This window comes from Cavia porcellus, unplaced genomic scaffold, assembly GCF_034190915.1.
Source record: "Cavia porcellus strain 051 isolate PalLab524CR breed Dunkin Hartley unplaced genomic scaffold, mCavPor4.1 scaffold_10, whole genome shotgun sequence".
Taxonomy (NCBI): Eukaryota; Metazoa; Chordata; class Mammalia; order Rodentia; family Caviidae; genus Cavia; species Cavia porcellus.
Genome location: NW_026947493.1, coordinates 43712688 through 43732272, shown reverse-complemented (window position 1 = coordinate 43732272; position 19585 = coordinate 43712688). Strand labels below are relative to the sequence as shown.

Here is a 19585-nt window from a genome sequence, read left to right as displayed (position 1 = left end):
GTGTTTTCACTCTATTGTTGATTTCTTCTGTTGTGCAAAAGCTTTTAAATAAGATGAGATCCCATTTGTTGATTCTTTGTAGTATTTCTCATCTGGTCTGGGTTTTATTCATGAAGTCTGTACCTTCACCTGTATCTTCAAGATTTCTACTTATTTTTCTTAGAAGACAAAGGTAAATTTAGTGTTTCTGTTTTAATGTTTAGATCTTTAACCCATTTTGACTTTAGTTTAGGGCATGGTGGTAGACATGGGTCTGGTTTTAGTCTTTGGCATGTTGGAAAGCTAATTTTTCCAGCACCATTTATTAAAGACTGTCTTTCTACTTGTGACTGTTTTGGCACCTTGGTTAACAATAAGGTGGTTTAGTATGTTTGAAGTTGCATGTGCAACTTCTGTTCTGATCCTCTAATCTGTTTTTTTGCAGTACCATTTTGATTTTATCATACTAGCTGTGTAGTATAATTTCAGATCAGGGATTGTGATGCCCTCTTACTTACTTGGCTTTGTAGCCCAGAATTGCTTTTGTTATTCTAAGTCTCTTCCAGTTTCAGAATAATTTTACAGATGTTTTCTCCAGTTCTGTGAGGTATGCTAATGGTATCCTGATTGAGATTGCATTATATCTGTGTAATAGTTTTGGGAGTATGACCATCATCACTATGTTGGTTCTTATCCGTGAGCAGGAGATACCTTTCCATTTTCTGTTATCTTCTTCAATACCTTTTTTCAGAGTATAGATCTTTTATATCTTTTATGTCTTAGATTAATTCCTAAGTATTTCATTTTTTTGGATGCAATTGTGAAGGGTGTGATTTGTCTAATTTCTCAGTGAGCTTGTTATTTGTATACAAGAATGCTATTTATTTTTGAGAGTTGACTTTCTGCTGAATTTGATTATTAAGTCTTTTGGTGGAGTTAAGATCTTCTATATAGAGTATCATGTCATCTGCAGACAATGATAATTTCCTCCTTTCCTAACCTTATCTGTTTATTGCTCTTGACTAATTGGTCTGGGTAATGTTTCCAGAACTGTATTGAGTAGAGTGGTGATAGTGGGCATCTTTGTCTTGTTCCTGATTGTTCCTGATTTTAGAGTGAAAGCTTTCAGTTTTTGACCATTTAATATGATGTTAGCTGTTGGTTTGTCAGAGATGGCTTTTATAAGGTTGAGGTAGACACTGTATTCCGAGTTTCTGAAAGGTTTTTTTTTTTTTTAAATCCTGAATGAGTGGTAGATTTTGTCAAATACTTTTTCTGCATCTACTGAGATGATCTTGTGATTTTTGTCTTTACTTCTGTTAGTATGTTGTATTAAATATACCATCCCTGCACTCCTGGTGTGAATCCTACTTGGTTATGGTGTATAATCTTCTTGATTTGCTGCATTGTGTTTGCCAATATCTTACTGAGGATTTTTGCATCTGTGTTCATTAGAGAGATTGACCTGTAATTTTCTCTTTTGATTGTCATATCTTTCTGATTTTACAATCAAGGTAATACTTGCCTCCAGGAATGATTTGAAAGTATTGCTTTCCTTTGAATTTTCTTGAAGAGTTTTAGCATTGGTAGCATTAGTTCTTTTTAAAATCTCTTTTCTTTCCTTTTCTTTTTTTGTCTTTTTGAGACAGGATCTTGCTATGCTGTTCAGGCTGGCCTTGAGCTTACTTTGTAGCCCAGGCTGGTTTTGAACTCACAGTGATCCTCCTGCCTCAGCCTCCCAGGTACTCTGATTACAGTCATGTGTCACCATGCCTGTGTCATCATGCTTAAATTTCTTATAAAGTTGCAACTATATATTGATTTACTTTTTGCAATTTAATTATGTCTAGGAATCTGACCATTTCTTCTGTGTTTTCCACAGAATAGAGAATCAACCTGATTTGAATATAGGTTATCAAGTAGATATTGATGATCAAATGAATTTCTAGAGTCTGTTGTGTTTTCCCTTTTTATTCCTAATTGCTCGAATCTGTGTTTTTTCTTTCCTCTTTTTGATAAAGTTAGCTAATGATTTATCAACTTTATGCATTGTTTTAAAGAACTAACGAGTTGTTCTTTGTATTGTTTTCTTAGCCTGAATTGCATTAATTTCCACTCTTTATAATTTCCTCCCTCATTTGAGTTCCTTTGTATAATTTGTTTCTCTTTTCTAGAAGTTTGAGGTTCACCATTAGGTTGTTTGTTTGAGCTTGTTCTATTTCCCTGATCTGAGAGCTTATCACTATAAATTTCCCTCATAGGACTGCTTTCATTGTGTCTCATAAGTTCTAGGATTTGTAATGGTATTAGCATAATACTGTTTAATTTTATCTTTAATTTTCTCTGTGACGTATTGGTTGTTCAGAAGGATGTTGTTTCATTGCAGTATGTTTATGCAGTTGTTGTTTCTTTTGTTATTGATTTTCCATTTAATTGCACTAGGGTCAGACAGTATGCGTAGCATGATTTTAATTCCTCTACATGTACTTAAACATCTTTTGTAGGCTAATAATTTGCTCTGTTGTAGAGAATATCCCATGAGCAGCTGAGAATGTGTATTCTAATGTTTTGTGGGAAAACACTGTAGATAACTACTAGATACATTTGATCTGAGGCTTGGTTTAATTCTGGTATTTCTTTGTTGTTTAATCTGTTCGACCTATTTATATGAATGGAGTATTGAGGTGCCCCATCATAATTATGTTGGTACTTATCTGTAGTATTTATTTTATGTAGTTCAGTGCACTGGTGTTTGGAATATATATGTTTATGATAGTTGTATCTTTTTCTTTGCATTTTCCCTTAAAAAGAATGTCTTGACCTTTTTCGATCAGTTTTGGCTTAATATTCACATTATCTGCAAATAGAATAGGTGTTCCTGCTTTTTTCAGGGTTCCTATGTCATGGAGAATTGTTTTCCATCCTTTGACTTTTAGTCTGCAAATTCTTTTTGAGTTAAATGTGTTTTTTGAATGTAGCATATTGTTGGATCTTGTTTCTTGATCCATTCTGCCAGTTGGTTTCTTTAGATTAGTGAATTGAGACCATTTACATTGATGGTTATAATTGATATGTTTATCTTCTTCATGTTATTTTCCTGTTGTTGGTTCCTTGTCTTTGTCGTTCTCCTCTGGTTAATTGCTTCCCTGCCTGGCTCCTGCTTTCTATTCATGTTCATGTGTTTATGGTCCTCTAATATGTCCTGCACAGTATTCTGTAGAGCTGATTTAGTGGTCATAAATTTCTTTAGTTCTCTTTCATGGAAATATCTCATTACTCCATTGATTTTGATAGTTTTGCAGGGAACATCAATCTGGGTTGAAGTTTGTTTCCTTTTAGGGCTTGAGATACTTCACTTCAGGCTCTCCTTGATTTGAGGGTTTGTGTTGAGAAATCTGCTGTGTTTGATTGACTGATTGATTGATTTACCACGGGAATTAAACACAGGGTCTCACAGTTGCCAGGCAGCCACTATGCTGCTGAACTAAATCCTGGCCCTCTGCTGTGATTTTGATAGGTTTTCCTTTAAAGGTGATTTCTTCTTTTCTCTAGCCACATTTAATAGTCTGTTCTTGTGCTGAATTTTTGGAATCTTAATTATTATGTGCTTTGATTTAGATTTTTTTTTTTTTTGGTCATGGCTATTTGGAGTTTTGTATATTTCATTTATTTACATGTCCAGTTCCTTATCCATGTTTGGTAAGTTTTCTGCCATTATGTATGTGAAGTTTTTTTTTTTTAATATGTTTTGCACTATCTCCAGTTTTCTCAGTGACTCCAGTCAATCATATATTGTTCTTCTTTGCATCATCTTGTAACTGTTTAATTTTTTTCAGTCTCTTGCTATTTTTAAGATACTTTTCTTTTTATGGTGGCTAGCCATAATCCTGTCTTCCAGCTGTGATATTCTATCCTTTGCTTCACTCAGTCTGTTGCAGACACTATCAGTGAAATTTTTAATCTCCTGGACTTCTGTGTGTATCTGTTTCTTAGGTTCTGTTTCTTTCCTATGTTGAGCTTTCATGCTTTCCATTGTTCTCCTAAACTCCTCTAACTTTTTATCTGTATCATTTTCATCATCATTTCTTATTGCATTCTAGAGATTATTTTATTTCTATGGCCTCTTCCCGTTTGTTTTTAATTTCTGTTGCTATCATTTCAGAAAGTTTCCTGGGTGGCTTCTGAATTCCTCTCTTACTGTGCTCTGGCTTGTCCTGGGTGACCTATGAGTGTGGGGTTGCATTTTGCTTCTGTGTCTTATCATTTTCTATTTTTCATCTTCTCTATTGTTTTTTCCTATGTTGACACTTTGATATATAGCTTTATCCCTAATATTGAGGCTTCCTTGTGAAATGGTTGTGCCACAGATATATCTTTTACATGTAGGTGTGTCTTGGTCTTCATTTCTATTTGAAGAACCTACCTTCCCAATGTGTTACAGATGAGAAGTTGTTACCTATTTGACTCAGCACCCAGTCCTTTGGTATTGGATTATGGTGAGGGTAATGATACCATACAATCAGTGTTGTCATATAAAGAAATAAAAAACTGATTATGGCAAGTCTGGTATCCTGGCTAAATTAGTACAGTTAATAATAATAATATTCTCTAGTGTAGCCTGCCTCTGATGCACTGTGGTAACTATTAGTCTAATACTTTTAAATATAGGAGTTAATTCTACAGTTGTGTAATAGAATCCATCATGTTCAAGGAACCTGTATGTAATGTTTTTCTCTTTAGTTGATTGATTTTACCCTGTTATGGGGAGGGGATGAAGAGGGATGGGGGCAAGATAGAAAGATGAGTAAGTTCTTGTATAGTAGTAGCAAGGCTAGGAGGCAAATGAAAATCGCCCAGGTTTTGAGAAACTAGAGGACAGTAGGGAGAAAGAATGGAAGAGAAAACAGAAGAGTATTTAAGTGAACCAGGCTGAGAAGAGACAGTGTTTATTCACATGGAAGTCTTATAAAATCAAGCCAGATAGTTGGCAAAAGAGAATTAGAAGACAAGTGAATGAAAACATAAAGGAAGGTAAATAAATCTAAGTCATTAAAGAAAAAAAAGACAAAAAGAGAATAAAAACAGAACCCTAAAAAGTAAAACAAGACCAAATTAAACTAAATAAAACTAGCTAATCAAACTAATCAAGTGAGCTAATTAAACTAAAATATAAAAAAAGACCTCAACCACACAGAAAAAGTAAAACCAATCAAACAAATACAGAAAAATAAATGGCAACAAATTCTTGACCAAGGAGTCCTGTACCTTCAATTGGAGAATGATGTTGAGAAGTCATATACTGAGTGCTAAGTCTAAGGGTGTTCATCATCTCTAGAGTATTGTTTCTTCTAGACCCCTCCCAACTGATAGAGCTAGCAAATATACGCATCTAATAGCCCCAATATGAGTTTTTATTTGTATATATTAAAAATCATGTTTTGTTTTGTTTTTTGTTTTGTCTTTCTGAATCAGAGTTTCACTGTGCAGTTCAGGCTGGCCTTGAACTCATGTAGCCTAGGTTGGCCTCAAACTCACAGCAACCCTTCTTTCTCAGCCTCCTGAGTGCTGAGATTACAGGTGTGCGCCACTATGCCCAGCCTAAAAATCATGTGTTTATAATGATCTTTCTAATTCCAGTGTAATACTACAAGATTCATTTCAGCCTTCTTCCTTACTTTACTGCTTACTTCTCTCTCTAAGCAGTAAGAAATCTAGTTCTAGGGACTGGGGATTTAGCTCAGTGGCATAAGTGCCTGCCTTGCAAGCAGGCAGCCATGAGTTCGATCCCCCGGTACTAAGAAAAAGGCAAAAAAAAAAAAAAAAAGAAATCTAGCTCTAACTTTTTATATTTGTTACTTATTCAATACTATGGCATATTACTACTTTTAAAATTGCTCACCAGTACCACTATGAGATGCAAATTAACTAAGTTTACTAAGTAAGTTACTGTGATTATAGTCAGTTCTTTTTGCCTTTAGCCTTGTGTTATCCATTTAAAATAGTTTTCCAGAAGTTATTTAGTAATGTTATTTCTTTGAAAAACATTTCGATTCGTTTGTTACTGTTTCTAATTTTTAGTACCTGTCACATTCTAGTTGGTTTTCGTTATTTATTTTTTGAATATATAAAATACTGCTATGATTTAAGAGTCAGAAGTATGCAGGTATACTTAGAAAAATACCATTCCCTCCTAAGTCCTACCCTATTTCTCTTTTCCACTCCTTGTATGTAGGAGATCTCTTTAATTTCTAGTTTATGCATGCTGCATTTCTTCAGCATACATGAGCAGATATGTGTAGCTTTGTTACTTACATAAAAGATAGCACATTATATTAGGTATCATTGCATAGCAAATCATTCCAAATTTTAGTAACTTAAAACAAATGTTTATCATGTGTCACAATTCTTGAGGGTCCAGAATCTACACATAGCATAGCTGGGTGGCTCTAACTTGAGTTTCATTTGATGTTGCAATAAGTTGCATGGACCAAGATGTCAGCAGAAGTGAATATGTTTGTGTTTGTGTGGATGTTTCATCTACTTTTACTTTCCTTAATGGAATTTTTATTTGATTTAATATAAATCCCTTGTTGGCAACAGTCCAGTTATTACTCTGAGGCTTTTAAATCACTAGTTTTATTTTTGTTTAATATCTTCACAGCATCAGACACCAGATATAATCAAAAGGAAATATAGTGAAAATCTTCTGTCTGTTCTTTTATACCAGTTTCTAGCTATCTAAGGTGTAAACATTATTAATGATTTTTAGTGTAATTTTGGTTGTTTCTGTTGGACTATAATTTCTATGTCTACATGAAAAAGTTTTTTTAGCCAAATGAAACATCATCTCTCTAGATTTTGAACTACTTATTTTACTAATATTAGAGATTTTTTTGTTTCTTTCCAGTTGCAGGAAGCCAAACAAATGGAGAAAGAAAGGCATCGGCAGCATCATCATCATCTGTTACAGTCTCCAGTAAGCCATCATGAGCCTGAATCACCTCAACTTAGATACTTGCCACCTCAGACTGTTGATCATCTATCCCAAGAACAAGGGGACCTCGATCCCCATACAAATGATGTGGATAAAAGTCTCCAGGATGACACAGAGCCTGAAAATGGATCTGATATATCCAGTGCTGAAAACGAACAGACTGAAGCTGATCAGGCAACTTCAGCTGAAAGTAATCTTATTAAAAAGGGGTGTAGTGTATAGGGGGTGTGTGTGTTAAGGGAAAGGTGTTGGAATGAGAAATTTTGATGAAGAAATATGGAAAGAATAATACTATTTAATACTATTTAATATCAGATACATTGTTTGTAACTTTTTTTCATCCTAGATGATAAAGTTAATTTGACTTAACCCACAATACTTCTATGAATGCTACTGTGCATTTAATAACATTTCATGAGCAGTGTAATTTATAAAATTTCTTTGGAGAGCATACATATTTTAAAGCAGATTGTAAATGTCTTAGCATATTTTATAGGAACTTTACTTCCCCTTAAAATTATTATTATTTTTTTTTCGTACCAGGGATTGAACTCACCACCTCGCGCTTGCCAGGCAGGTACTTAGGCCGATGAGCTAAATCTCCGGCCCTAAAATTAACTTGTATAGCAAACAAGGAATCTACTTTTGACTGAAAATTTTAGGAAATCATCAATTTAGACAAAATGATCAAAAAGTGCTGAAATTAAACATAAGAACATTTTAGTAACTGGTATACAAACTTTTTTATGTCATCATATATAGTAATAATTATAGTCGAGGTATTCTCACAGTATTTTTATATGCAAATTTATGTATAAGAAAAAATTACAGTAATGAAAATTGTTACTTTTATTTCTTAAGCACGGTGCTAAGTACTTTGGGTTAAGATAATTGGTGCAGCCATTGCTTATAGTGTTTAACTTGCCTGGAGGGTCAGTTGAACATAAATGAGGTATACTCTGTGTGAAAAGTTTTCTAAAAGCAGCATGCATAAGGTATTCAGGACAGTGCTTAGGAGAAGTACTTTCATAGGGAAAATATTTTTTTTGAATTGTGATGGATAGGAGCAGGAATTGACTTAGCTAGATATAAATTTCCCAACAGAGGAGACACATGGTCTAAGATCAAAGAGTAGGAACATCTACTCTTTAAGGCACCACTCTTCGTGCCTTATGAAATATAAATAATACACATAAGACATAGTTCCCTATAACATTGTGATTATTTTCACTGTAAATGTGCTTTTCTTCCAACAGCTGATACAAATGAAAATTGCACTTGAGAACTATTGGTTTAGGGTACATGTTTTAGAGACCGTCCTGACACTAGTGTCTGACTTAGGACAACAGTTAAATTCTCTACCCGTTTCCTATGTGTAATAAGTAACAGTCACTGTTACTGTAATCTGTTTGTCAGTTAATTTATATGAGAATTTTAATTCACTAGTCATTTTTTATACATTTTGAGATAGTGACTCTGTATAGTTACTTTGAAATTCTCATTTTCAGAATCAAGAATTTACCCATTCAGTATATTTGTAGAACACAGAAGACAGTAGATTAGAAACAATGAAACTGTAAGGGCAGGCATAGTGGCTTTTTACAGTACAGAAGGTGGGAACCAATGGAGACAGCTTCCATACCAGCTAGTATACAATCTGGCACCATTTGATATGTGGTATAGTGACTCCGAGGATAGGGTTCCAGATACCTGAACTGTCTAGCATGCTGTGAGCCACCTAGAGAATTGTCAGCATTTCAAAAGCTCAGTACAAATCCTATTTTTATCTATGGTAGTGTAGACATGCTATTTGGCCTGTTAAGTTTCATCAGTTTATCTTAGGCTGTTCAGAATTTCTGATTTGCAATTACCTGTTGTCCCCCCCCCACCTGTGTTTTGTTTCTCATTAAATTGGCAAATGAACTCTTTTCACTCCTTCAATTTAGTTTCATGGAAATGTACATTCAATTGAGAAATGGTAAGGAAACTACTTGATAGGGGTCCAGATGGCTCCCATCTATTTATTCAAGGACCTCACTGTAGTAAAGTACAATGTTGATCTAATCAGACCATTTTAGTTGTTCTTAATACATTATTTGATAAGGGTTAGTATAGTAATGTGTGCACGCAGTTAGCATGTATAAGACATGGCAGATATTTCACTCAAAAACTTAAAAATTCAGTTCTTGAAGGAATATTCTAGAAGATTTGAGTTGAATAATTATTTAATAGCTTGTCAAATGAACCATTGTTAAGAATGATTTGAATTTGAAAAATATTTGTTTTCGTTTTTTATTCATTTTAATGGTTTCACATAATTGATTTTTCATTTTTCAGGAACAAACTTTTTTCATCAAATGTGTTTAGTAAAGTTTCCAAAAAAAATTAATCAAGTTTTTCTCTTCTTAAAGCATTATCTAAAAATGATATTTTGTATGATGGAGAAAACCATGACTATGAGGAAAAGCCACAAGACATTGTACAGAGCATTGTAGAAGAAATGGTGAACATCGTTGTTGGAGGTAATATACTTCATTAAAAATGAGTTTAGTCTGTTTCATGGATTTTAACTGACCATAGAATTCATATAATATGTGAAAGCAAAAGAACAAAATTATAAGCACTTTCCCAATTCAGTGATTTGTGTATGAGATCTCAAAAAATACAGTAGTCTCCTCTTATTCACAGGGAATGCCTTCTAAGACCTTCCCTAATAGATGCTTGAAACCACTGTGTAATACCAAATCCTTTATATATTCCTGTTTCTCTCCTCTCTCTCTCTCTCTCTCTCTCTCTCCTCATCACTGATATATACATATATAAGTGATAAAAAATATTTGTGTATATGTATATATATATGAGCACACTTGTTTTTTGCTTTTTTCATCTTAAACAGTAAGCCATGCATCATAGTTACAACTTCTGCAGTTTGATGTAAAATGGCAAAACTTAAAATGAAGTTTTTTCAAACTTTTCATTCTTACCATAGATTTTAGCACTTATAATTTCTTTTCCCTTTATTAAGTCAAGAACTTTTACCCTTTCACTTGAAGGAAGTACTTTATGGCTTCTCTTTTGCATATCTGAGTTGCCAACATCATTACTTTTATGCTCTGGAGCTATTATTAAGAATAATACAGGTTACTTGAACACAAATTCTATAATATTATGACAGTGAATCTGATAATTAATTGACTAATGAATGGGTAGCATATGCATTATAGATATGTTGGTCAAGAGAATAGTGCTTTGTCATGGTTGGAATACACTGGGATGCAAGAGATTTCATAATGCTACTGAGATGGCACACAATCCAAAATGAAGAATTATTTTTGGCATTTTCCATTTTAATATTTTTAGATTAAAATGGATTGTAAGTAATGGAAGTACGGAAAGTGAAGCCTAAAATAAGGGGGGAGAGACTATTATTTTTAAATATTTTTCATTATATGGAATACTCCTTAAAAATTTTTCATTAGTATATGTTTATAGTACATATATTTTACAGTAATCTTGAGTGAGTGCATATAAATAATTCCACTTGCTTCTTTTTCTTTTAAATCCCTTTGCCATCTCCCTGCCTGTCTCCCTCCTCTAATTCCCTTTCCCCAGTTTCACTTTTACTGATAGTGTTATTATTAGCTCATGCATATGGCATATAATGTTTATATGTAGTGAGGTTATTAGATTCCTGTACATGGCATATCTTTCTTTATTTCTCCTTCATTTCCCGTCACCCCTTGCCCTTGGTTTCTTGAACCCCCTTGCTATTTATTTGCGAGAGATCCATCCCCTTGACTCCTATCCATCCTCTTGTTCTCCTGTTTTGTTCTTTGCCTTATTCAAATGAGAGATACCATATGGTACTTAGGCCTCTGTGTGTGGTATATTTCACCCAACATTATGTATTCCAGATGCATCCATTTTCTTTCAGATGTTTGAAATTTGTCCCTCTTTAGCCAGTAGTATTTCATTGTATATGAATACCACATTTTTATATGGATACCACATTTTCTTTGTCCAGTTGTCTGTTGATGAGTGTACAGGATGCTTCCAGGATTGAGCTATTATAAATCGTGCTGCTATCAATATTGTTACACATGTATTTCTGTAGTTTAATGTCTTAATCTCTTTGAGGAAGATACTTAAAATAGGGAATAGCTGATTTCCATAATGGTTGTACTAGAGTTTACATTCTCAACAGCAGCATAGAAGGTTTACTTTTTCACCACTTCTTGTCAGCATTTGTTATTTCTTGATTTCTCGGTGATTGCCACTCTTTGTTGCCCAAAGTTGGTTTTGCTATTTTGGGTCTCTGCTGGTTCCATATGAATTTTAGAATTGTTTTCTCTAGATCTGTAAAGTTATACTGTTGGTATTTGATTGGGACTGCCATCAATCTATATTAACATTTCTTGAAGTGTAGTTATTTTGACAGTACTGGTTCTACCTATCCAGGAGCAGGAGATATCGTTCCAGTTTTTTTTTTTTTTTTGCTCTTTAGATTTCTTGAGAATATCGTTCCATTTTTTTGATGTTCTCTTCAACCTCCTTTTCAATAGCACTGTAGTTTTCTCTGTACAGATCCTTCACTTCCTTGGTTAGGTTAATTCCTAGGTATTTCATTTTTCTTTAAGCTACTGTGAATAGTATTGTTTATATAATTTCCTTCTCATCAAGTTCATTATTGGTGTACACAAATGCTAATGACTTGTGTTGAGCTTGTGTCCTCTACCTTGCTGAACTTTTTATTAACAGATTTTTGGTGAAGTTCTTTGGATCTTCTGTGTGGAGTATCATGTTAAGTGCACATAATGATAATTTGAGTTCTTCCTTTCCTTTCCGTTTGTTTTTTCTGTTGCCTGATTACTCTGGGTAATGTTCAAGTACTGTGTTGAAAAGACGTGGTGATAGTGTGTGTCCTTGTCTTGTTCCTGATTTTTGAGGGAACGCTTATAGTTTTTTCCCATTTTGTATGATGTTGGTTGTTGATTTCTTGTAAATAGCACTTATCAGGTTGAGGTGTTGCCCCCTGTACCTGTTTTATTTAGGGTTTTTTATCATAAAGAGGTGTTGGATTTTGTTGAAAGCCTTTTTTGTTTCTACTGATATGTTATGTGGTTTTTGGTCTTATGTCTAGTGAAATATTATATTTATAGATTTATGCATAGTAAGTCTCCAAATCACAAACATTCAAGTTGCATTCTTTCACAGATATACTGTACAGTGTGTAAGACTCATTTTGGCTTATGAACAAATCCAACTGACGAATAATTCTTGTGATCTTGTTCATAAGTCTGGGATTTACTGTATGTTGAACCATCCTTGCATCTCTGAGATGAAACCTACTTGGTCATGATGTATGATCTTTTCAATGATGTATCTCATTCTGTTTGTTAATATCTTGCTGAAGGTTTTTGCATCTATGTTTATTGAGATTGGCCTATAGTTTTCTTTTTATCAGGGTGATACTGACTTCCATAAACAAACAGGAGCACTCCATCGCTTTCAATGTCTTTGAAAACCTTGAAGACTATTGGTGATATAATATCCATAAAGGTTTTATAGAATGCAGCAGTGAATCTATCAGATCCTAAGCCCTTTTTTAGTTGGTGGAGTCTTTATTATCGTTGTAGTTTCATTGCTTGTTATTTGATTGTTCAGCATATTTTTATCTTGCTGATAATTTGTATGAATCTTAAGAATCTGTCCATTTTTTCAATTTGTTGGAATATAGTTTTCAAAGTAGTTACGATTTCTGGATTTTGACAGTGTCTCTTGTGATTTTTAGCCTTTTTCATTTATAAATGCATTGATGTGAGCATTTTTTTTCTTTCTCTTGGTAAGTCTAGCTAAGGGCTTATCTATTTTGCGTATGCTTTTAAAGAACCAGCTCTTTGATTCCTTGGTATTTTTTTTTTGTCTCAATTTCATTGTTTTCCAGTCTCATCTTTATAATTTCTGTCCTTAATTTTGGTTGGGATCTGGATTATTGTTTCTCAGGTATCTTAAGATTGTTCATGTGGTTATTTAATTGAACTTGCTGTTTTCCTAATGTGAGAACCTACAGCAGACCATGATTAGATTAATCAAACTACCACTTATCAATTTCCAAAAGTGTAGTATATGTGGTGTCATACAATAGAAGAGTTTGTGGTTAATTAGGAAGGCTCACAGGACATGACACACTGTTTTACTCGTTAAAATTTATAGCAGGTACAAAGCAAATTTGACACAGGAGAAAGGTATATTGGGTAAAGTCTGGAAGAAATCAGTGTGTACTTTGAAGAATCTGTCCCAGGAGAGTCGTGTAGGTTGCTCTCAACTCTCCCAGCATCAAATTGTGAAATACTTATTAGAGAAGCATATCAGAGACTTAGGTCTAAGGTATTTGTTGGGGGCTTGTTAGGCACCCTCTGCTTGGCATTTACCAGAATCCAGAGTTCCAGAATAATTATTGGTTCAAATTGCAGATTGCCAGAAGAAAAGCTGGTTCTGCATAATTCATTCTGTTTATACAGTTTAGACCAGTGATGATGAACCTTTTAAAGCCTTTAATGATAACAAACAACCCACTATATCATGTATGCCATAGATTTGTCACCACCGGACACTGTAAGCCTCTTGTCAGTTCTGGTAATAACTCTCCCCAAAAAATAGGATCCCAAGTGTCACCAAAGTCCAACTTTGAAAATAAACTTTTCTAGGATAGGTAGTATCAGGCTTACTATGTTACATATTATTTTACAAAGGTGGTCTCCCAGTTTTCGAGCCTACCTGGATTGGGTAGATGGTGATACTGTTGGTCGAGTTGACTCATACTGAGAAATAACTTAGGGGGAAAAGCACTAACAATTTACTTTTGGTATACTGATTTTGCCCCTTAGGTTGAAAATGTTTATGGAATACATGGAAAAATTTCACAGCTACAAAAAAAGGTCAAAGAAGAATATAATGGACACCTATATATGAGACGGCCTATATTAAATTAATCTTAATTCTTAGCTAATTAGACATTGGAAATCTTTTGTAGAGGGGGTCTACATTAGTTATTTTTCTTGTTGCTGGGACAAAAATACCTGACACCAAAAGTTAAAGGAGAAAATGTGGTGTTTTTTGGGTTTGTTTGTTCCATATTTGTTTTGGTTTTTTAGCTTACAGTTTGTAGAACTTTCAGTCTATCATTAGCTGGCTCCAAGAAAGGGTGGATGGCAGCAGAGAAATGGTTCAGAGTGAGCAGAAGGTAGCAAACCAAGCAAGGGTTGACCACAGTTCTTTTTCTCCCTTAGGGCTTATCCATGCTACTTTGGGCAAGTAGCACTCACACATTTAATCCTACTGCCCTGGATCATTGCACCATGAATCAGTCCCAGCATCACACCTTTTAGATCTAGCCACCTCTGAAAAAAACCCCAAAATGAGGCTTTGGTGGGACATCTAGACACATGTCATAACTGGGTTGTAGGAAGAGATATAATTGAATGCAGACAGAAAAAGGAATAAATGCTTTGAAGACTGTTAGGAATTCAGTTTCTGATAATTGTTACTTAATTGGTGATTCAAGAGAGTTCTTTGCCATATATAACCATTTGTTTTTTGTATATTATATACATATAAGAAAAACTGTAATAATATCACACATATTAAACATTAGAATATTAATGCCCTATAAAGTTTTTCTGAGAAAGTAACTGTTTCATTTTGTGTAATCATGTTTCGCAAATGTATTTTATTACTGAGTAGCTTTTCCATGTGATACTTGTTAATCACAAAGCATGTTTTGGTGTGATCCAGCTTACTCTTGCATAGTGTTCTAATTTGAAGAGCAAAAATCAGCTTCAGAGTAGAGGAGCCATACTTTTTCCTATTACTTGAGTCACTCTAAACTTGGAGAGATATTAATCAGTTAATAACAAAATTAGTAATAGCAACCACTTACTGAGCACCAGTTATGTATTGTGGCTTTGTATTTTGGTGATTTCTTTTATAGACTTTGTTTACTGTATTGCTGATAAAGAATAGGAGACAAAGACAGAGAAAATAACTTACCCAGTTAAATGATAGAGACATGATTGAAACATGTATCTTTCATATTCCAGACTCTATCCTCCCCTTAACACAGAATGCTTCCCAGATGCCTGCTTATAGTTTCTTTCATTGGGTGCATGAAATGAATAGCTTCCTACCAGATAGCTACTTAATTGTGGTCATAGACATATAGGTATTTTTTTTTTAAGTAATAAATGCAGGGCTGGGGATTTAGCTCAGTGTTGTAAGTACATGCTTGGCAAACACGAGGTCATGAGTTCAATCCCCAGTACCAAAAAAAAAAGAAAAAAAAAGATAATAATAATAAATGTATTTATTAAACCTTGAGTAGTTATGGAACTTGGTATTATTTCTGTTGTTTCGTGTGCCTTCTAGAAGTTACTTTGTTTCAGTTTATCTTAATTACAAGTATGACTACTCAGAATGAAAATCATCCAGTGACATAGGCTATTATTTTGCGAACTGTTCCAAAGAACCTATGTTACTAGAGATAGTAATAGATACTCTTTAAGGAAAAAAAAAAGAGAGAGGAGCTTAGGGTAAAATAAATTTTGAAAATACTATAGATTGTATATTTCCTTTGGAGTACTCAGGGGATATTAGGAATTTAAGGACTATAATAAAGAAACCGATTTCACACCATCTCTCCAACTTACTTGATGATGAGATATTTTTCAAGGAATTTCTTTTAGCATCTCAAGGCATTTAGGATTCATCAGAACTCAGTTTAATTAAGTTCTGATATAGGCTGGTGCTTTGGCTTGTCCTGTTTCATTGCCAGACCAACTTAAGGGTCATATTTTAAAGTATTTGAAATGCTTATTGATTTAGAAGTAAATACGCTAACCTTTAAATGGTGCCAGTACATATTTTATTTCACTTTGCTTTTCTGCCACTATTTCATTTTAAAATGTTACACTTTTTAAACACACTTTAGTTTGATTAGATATATTTGCATGTTTTTATTCTATTTTAGATATGGGAGAAGGAACTCCTATAAATGCAAGTACGGATGGCAACCTTGGAACTATAGAGGATGGTAGTGACAGTGAAAATATCCAAGCCAATGGAATTCCAGGAACACCAATTTCTGTTGCGTATACACCATCCTTACCTGATGACAGGTTATCTGTTTCTTCCAACGATACTCAGGTATAAATGGGTTCAAGTGGGTGGAAACAGATTTGATAGTGGCTGATTTCAGTTTGTGAAAGTAAAGAACTTTCCCCCTTGTTTTCACTGTATAAATTAGTGCAATCCATTTTTTTCCCTTCATATATTGATAGCTACATTTTCAACCCCAAGATGTGTCTCATCTGTGTTCATATCCTACTGACCTACCCTTTTGAAGTGACATTTTAAAAGAACATTCTTACCACACATTACAGGATAATGATTATATAAGGACAACTTTTAGAGATTTAGGGAACCTCCATCTTTTGTAAACAAAGCAGTACTGTGGTAGTCATAGTCATTCTTCCTCTACTTTGTGGTGTTACCTGTATCTTTTAGATAATGTCTGCTAAAATGCCTTTTGGAGAATTTTGTCAGGACATGGTTTGTGCTAGTTTTTTGTCAGTAATAGGAGGAGATGGGTAAAAAATTTTAAGAATTCATTTGGTGGGGCTGGGGATTTAGCTCAGCGGCATAAGCACCTGCCTTGCAAGCAGGAGGTTGTGAGTTCAATCCCCGGTACAGATAAAAATGAAAAAGACAGAAAAAAAAAAAAAAAAAGAATTCATTTGGTGACAAAGAAGGACTAATGTAAAAGAATGCATTTTAAAGATATTGTTATTACTGGCTATGAGAATCGCATATAAGATTTTAGAAAACCAGTGTGACAAATTCATCATTCAGTTCCTCTTCCAGTAGATGGGGTGGGGAATATTCTACTTGTTAGTGAATTGAGTAAAATACACTAGGCTGAAATTATTTCACCCTGGAAAATATATTTATTTTCATGGTATATTAACTTGTCTAGGAATCTGGAAATTCTTCAGGACCTTCACCTGGTGCTAAGTTTTCCCACATTTTACAAAAGGATGCCTTTCTAGTATTCAGGTCATTGTGTAAACTGTCAATGAAACCACTGTCAGATGGACCACCAGATCCAAAGTAAGTCATTAGCAGTTTCTCTAACAAATAGGTTTTTCAACTTGAAACTTAACTGTTAACAGTGTTTGGATTTTCTTTTGCTATTTTTGTACCATAGTGCTTTAAAATTTGGGGAGGGGGGAAGTATTTTATTTTATAAAAAAATGTGTTGCTGGATATGGTAGCATACCCCTATAATTCAAATACCCAGAGAGGCTGAAGTAGAAGGATCACACATTTGAGTCACATCTGGATAGCTTGTAAGACCAATCCTATTTCAAAGTAAACAACTAAAAATGACCTGGGAATGTAGCTCAGTGTAGAGTGTCCCTGGGTTCAATTCACCAGTATTGCAAAAAAAAGGGGGAGAAAGAGGTGTTATTTTTTTTTTCTCTTGCCATCATGGCTTTTACTTGTTACGTACAGTACATTCAGAGTTAGTTAATTCATGATTATGAACAAACTGACTTCTCAGAATAGAGCTTGTAATTGACCGAGCATTTATGAAAAAAGCTAACATTTATAATCAACTTAAAATTTATGAAAAAATGTTCCACAACCTTACATTATTTCACAAATGACAGGACAGCTTGATAAATAGTTCCTGCTACATAATAGGTACTTGATAAATATTGCTGAGTGAATAAGTAAATAATTTTAAATTTTTATTTCTGTATTATAAATAACTTCAGGATCAGTGTAGCCCCTTCCCAGTGCATGCTAGGTTTCCAAAAACTGTAAGCCAAAATATAATAAAGATTGGAGGAAATCAATCTTAAATGTTATAATGAAAGACAGTATATATGTAGTAAAGTCTGACAGAATGCCCAATGCTTTCTCTGTAGAAAGACAGATGACATTTGTCTAATTCCCATCAAATACCTTGTGTAATCAAAAAATACAATGGATGTTTAAATTTTTAAAATTATTACAGTAAAGAAATATTGCTATCATTGCCCCTCAAAATATTCTTATTTACCTCAAACACACTTAGTATATCATTCTTACCACTTTCTGAAGCAGTTCTGAAAGTTCACTTTCATTAGTGTCTTTAGTCGTGCTATTGTGATGATGTCCTAAATCAATGGAAAACATTTACCATTCATGATAATTTTGATTTTGGGTAAGAACCAGAAGACATACGTGGTAGAGATGTAAATACTGTCTTGATGTCCTGAATCAATGGAAAACATTTACCATTCATGATAATTTTGATTTTGGGTAAGAACCAGAAGACATACGTGGTAGAGATGTAAATACTGTCTTGATGTCCTGAATCAATGGAAAACATTTACCATTCATGATAATTTTGATTTTGGGTAAGAACCAAAAGACACACAGTGGTAGAGGTGGTGTAAATAAGGTATAGGAGTACACCATCAGTGTTTTTATAAGTATGCATTTTCATTGGATGGCAGTTGGCAGCAGCATTCTCTATATTTTTTATCGCATCTCAAAAAAGCACTGCAAAAAAGAGCTTTCAGAGCTGCTTCAGAAAGTAACAAGAATGATGGAATAAATGTGCTCAAAGTGAGGGGGAGTATTTTGAAAGAGACTTAATGACAACATACCTTTCACTGTAATAATTTTTTTATTTAGACACACCAAATTTTTTATCAGCCCTTATATTTTAAACTCTTGGATGCCATTTGAGAGTCACAAAGGTATCTTTCAAGTGCAATTAATTATTGCTTACAGTTGAACTCTGGAGTTTTTTAAGAGTGGCCTCCCCTTCTGATGTTGCTGCAGAATGTAGTGTAACAAGACAGCTTTAGGAGAACTTTCTGGAGGAAAAAACCCTTGGAGGGAGAGTAATTTTAAGAAAAGGATATTGAGATGGGGGGTGATGTAAGCAATACTACTTCAGTACAGTGTTAACAAGGCACAGTGGTACATTCTTAGATCCCAGCATTTTGTGAAGCTGAGGCAGGAGGATCGTGGATCAAATTTAGGCCCAATTCCAGATTTTAATGATTTTGGTGAAGTTTTGTCTCAGAAAGAAAGAAAAGAAAGAAGAGAAGGACTAAAGATGTAGCTCAGTCAAATGTCCTGTATTTGATCCCCATTACTATGGGGGAGGGAGATTCTTTTGAGGAAAAAATGTAAATTAATCTTGATACTTGGTGAGTTTAAACCAAATATTAGGGAATTTTGTTCAAGGCTCTCTTGCCAATCAGGGTTATTAAACTATCGGAAAGGCTGAAAGAGGTCAGATTTTAAGAGCTATTCTTTTCCCAAAAGAAAAAAAAGTTATAGTATTTTTTCAATCAAATTGAGTGATCTTTTATAGTTAAATAATTTTCTTTTTGTCTTTGCTTTTCTCTGTGTTTTCTGATTTTGCTAAGTTGATGATCTAGGAACTATTCTTTAAATGTGAATCATAATTCAAAACTACCCCATGAAAAACTTAAGACATGAATTTCCAGCCTTATTTGTCTATTAAAAGTATAATTTATTTCCAGCACTTGG

The 19585-nt window shown here is 34.0% G+C and overlaps 1 protein-coding gene across 2 annotated transcripts in view; it reads left to right on the top strand.

Annotated features, from left to right (window-relative positions):
• The window catches only part of Arfgef1 (ADP ribosylation factor guanine nucleotide exchange factor 1), a 127810-nt gene that overhangs the window by 39427 nt on the left and 68798 nt on the right, over nucleotides 1-19585 (top strand). For both annotated transcript variants that reach the window (XR_010050164.1, XM_063257412.1), the window contains exons 6-9: nucleotides 6887-7163; nucleotides 9385-9495; nucleotides 15999-16174; nucleotides 17004-17137. Coding sequence is in view for 1 of the 2 variants with exons in the window: in XM_063257412.1 (XP_063113482.1) it covers nucleotides 6887-7163; nucleotides 9385-9495; nucleotides 15999-16174; nucleotides 17004-17137 (698 nt within the window). In the remaining variant the exon portion in view is untranslated. The remainder of the gene's footprint in view (nucleotides 1-6886; nucleotides 7164-9384; nucleotides 9496-15998; nucleotides 16175-17003; nucleotides 17138-19585) is intronic.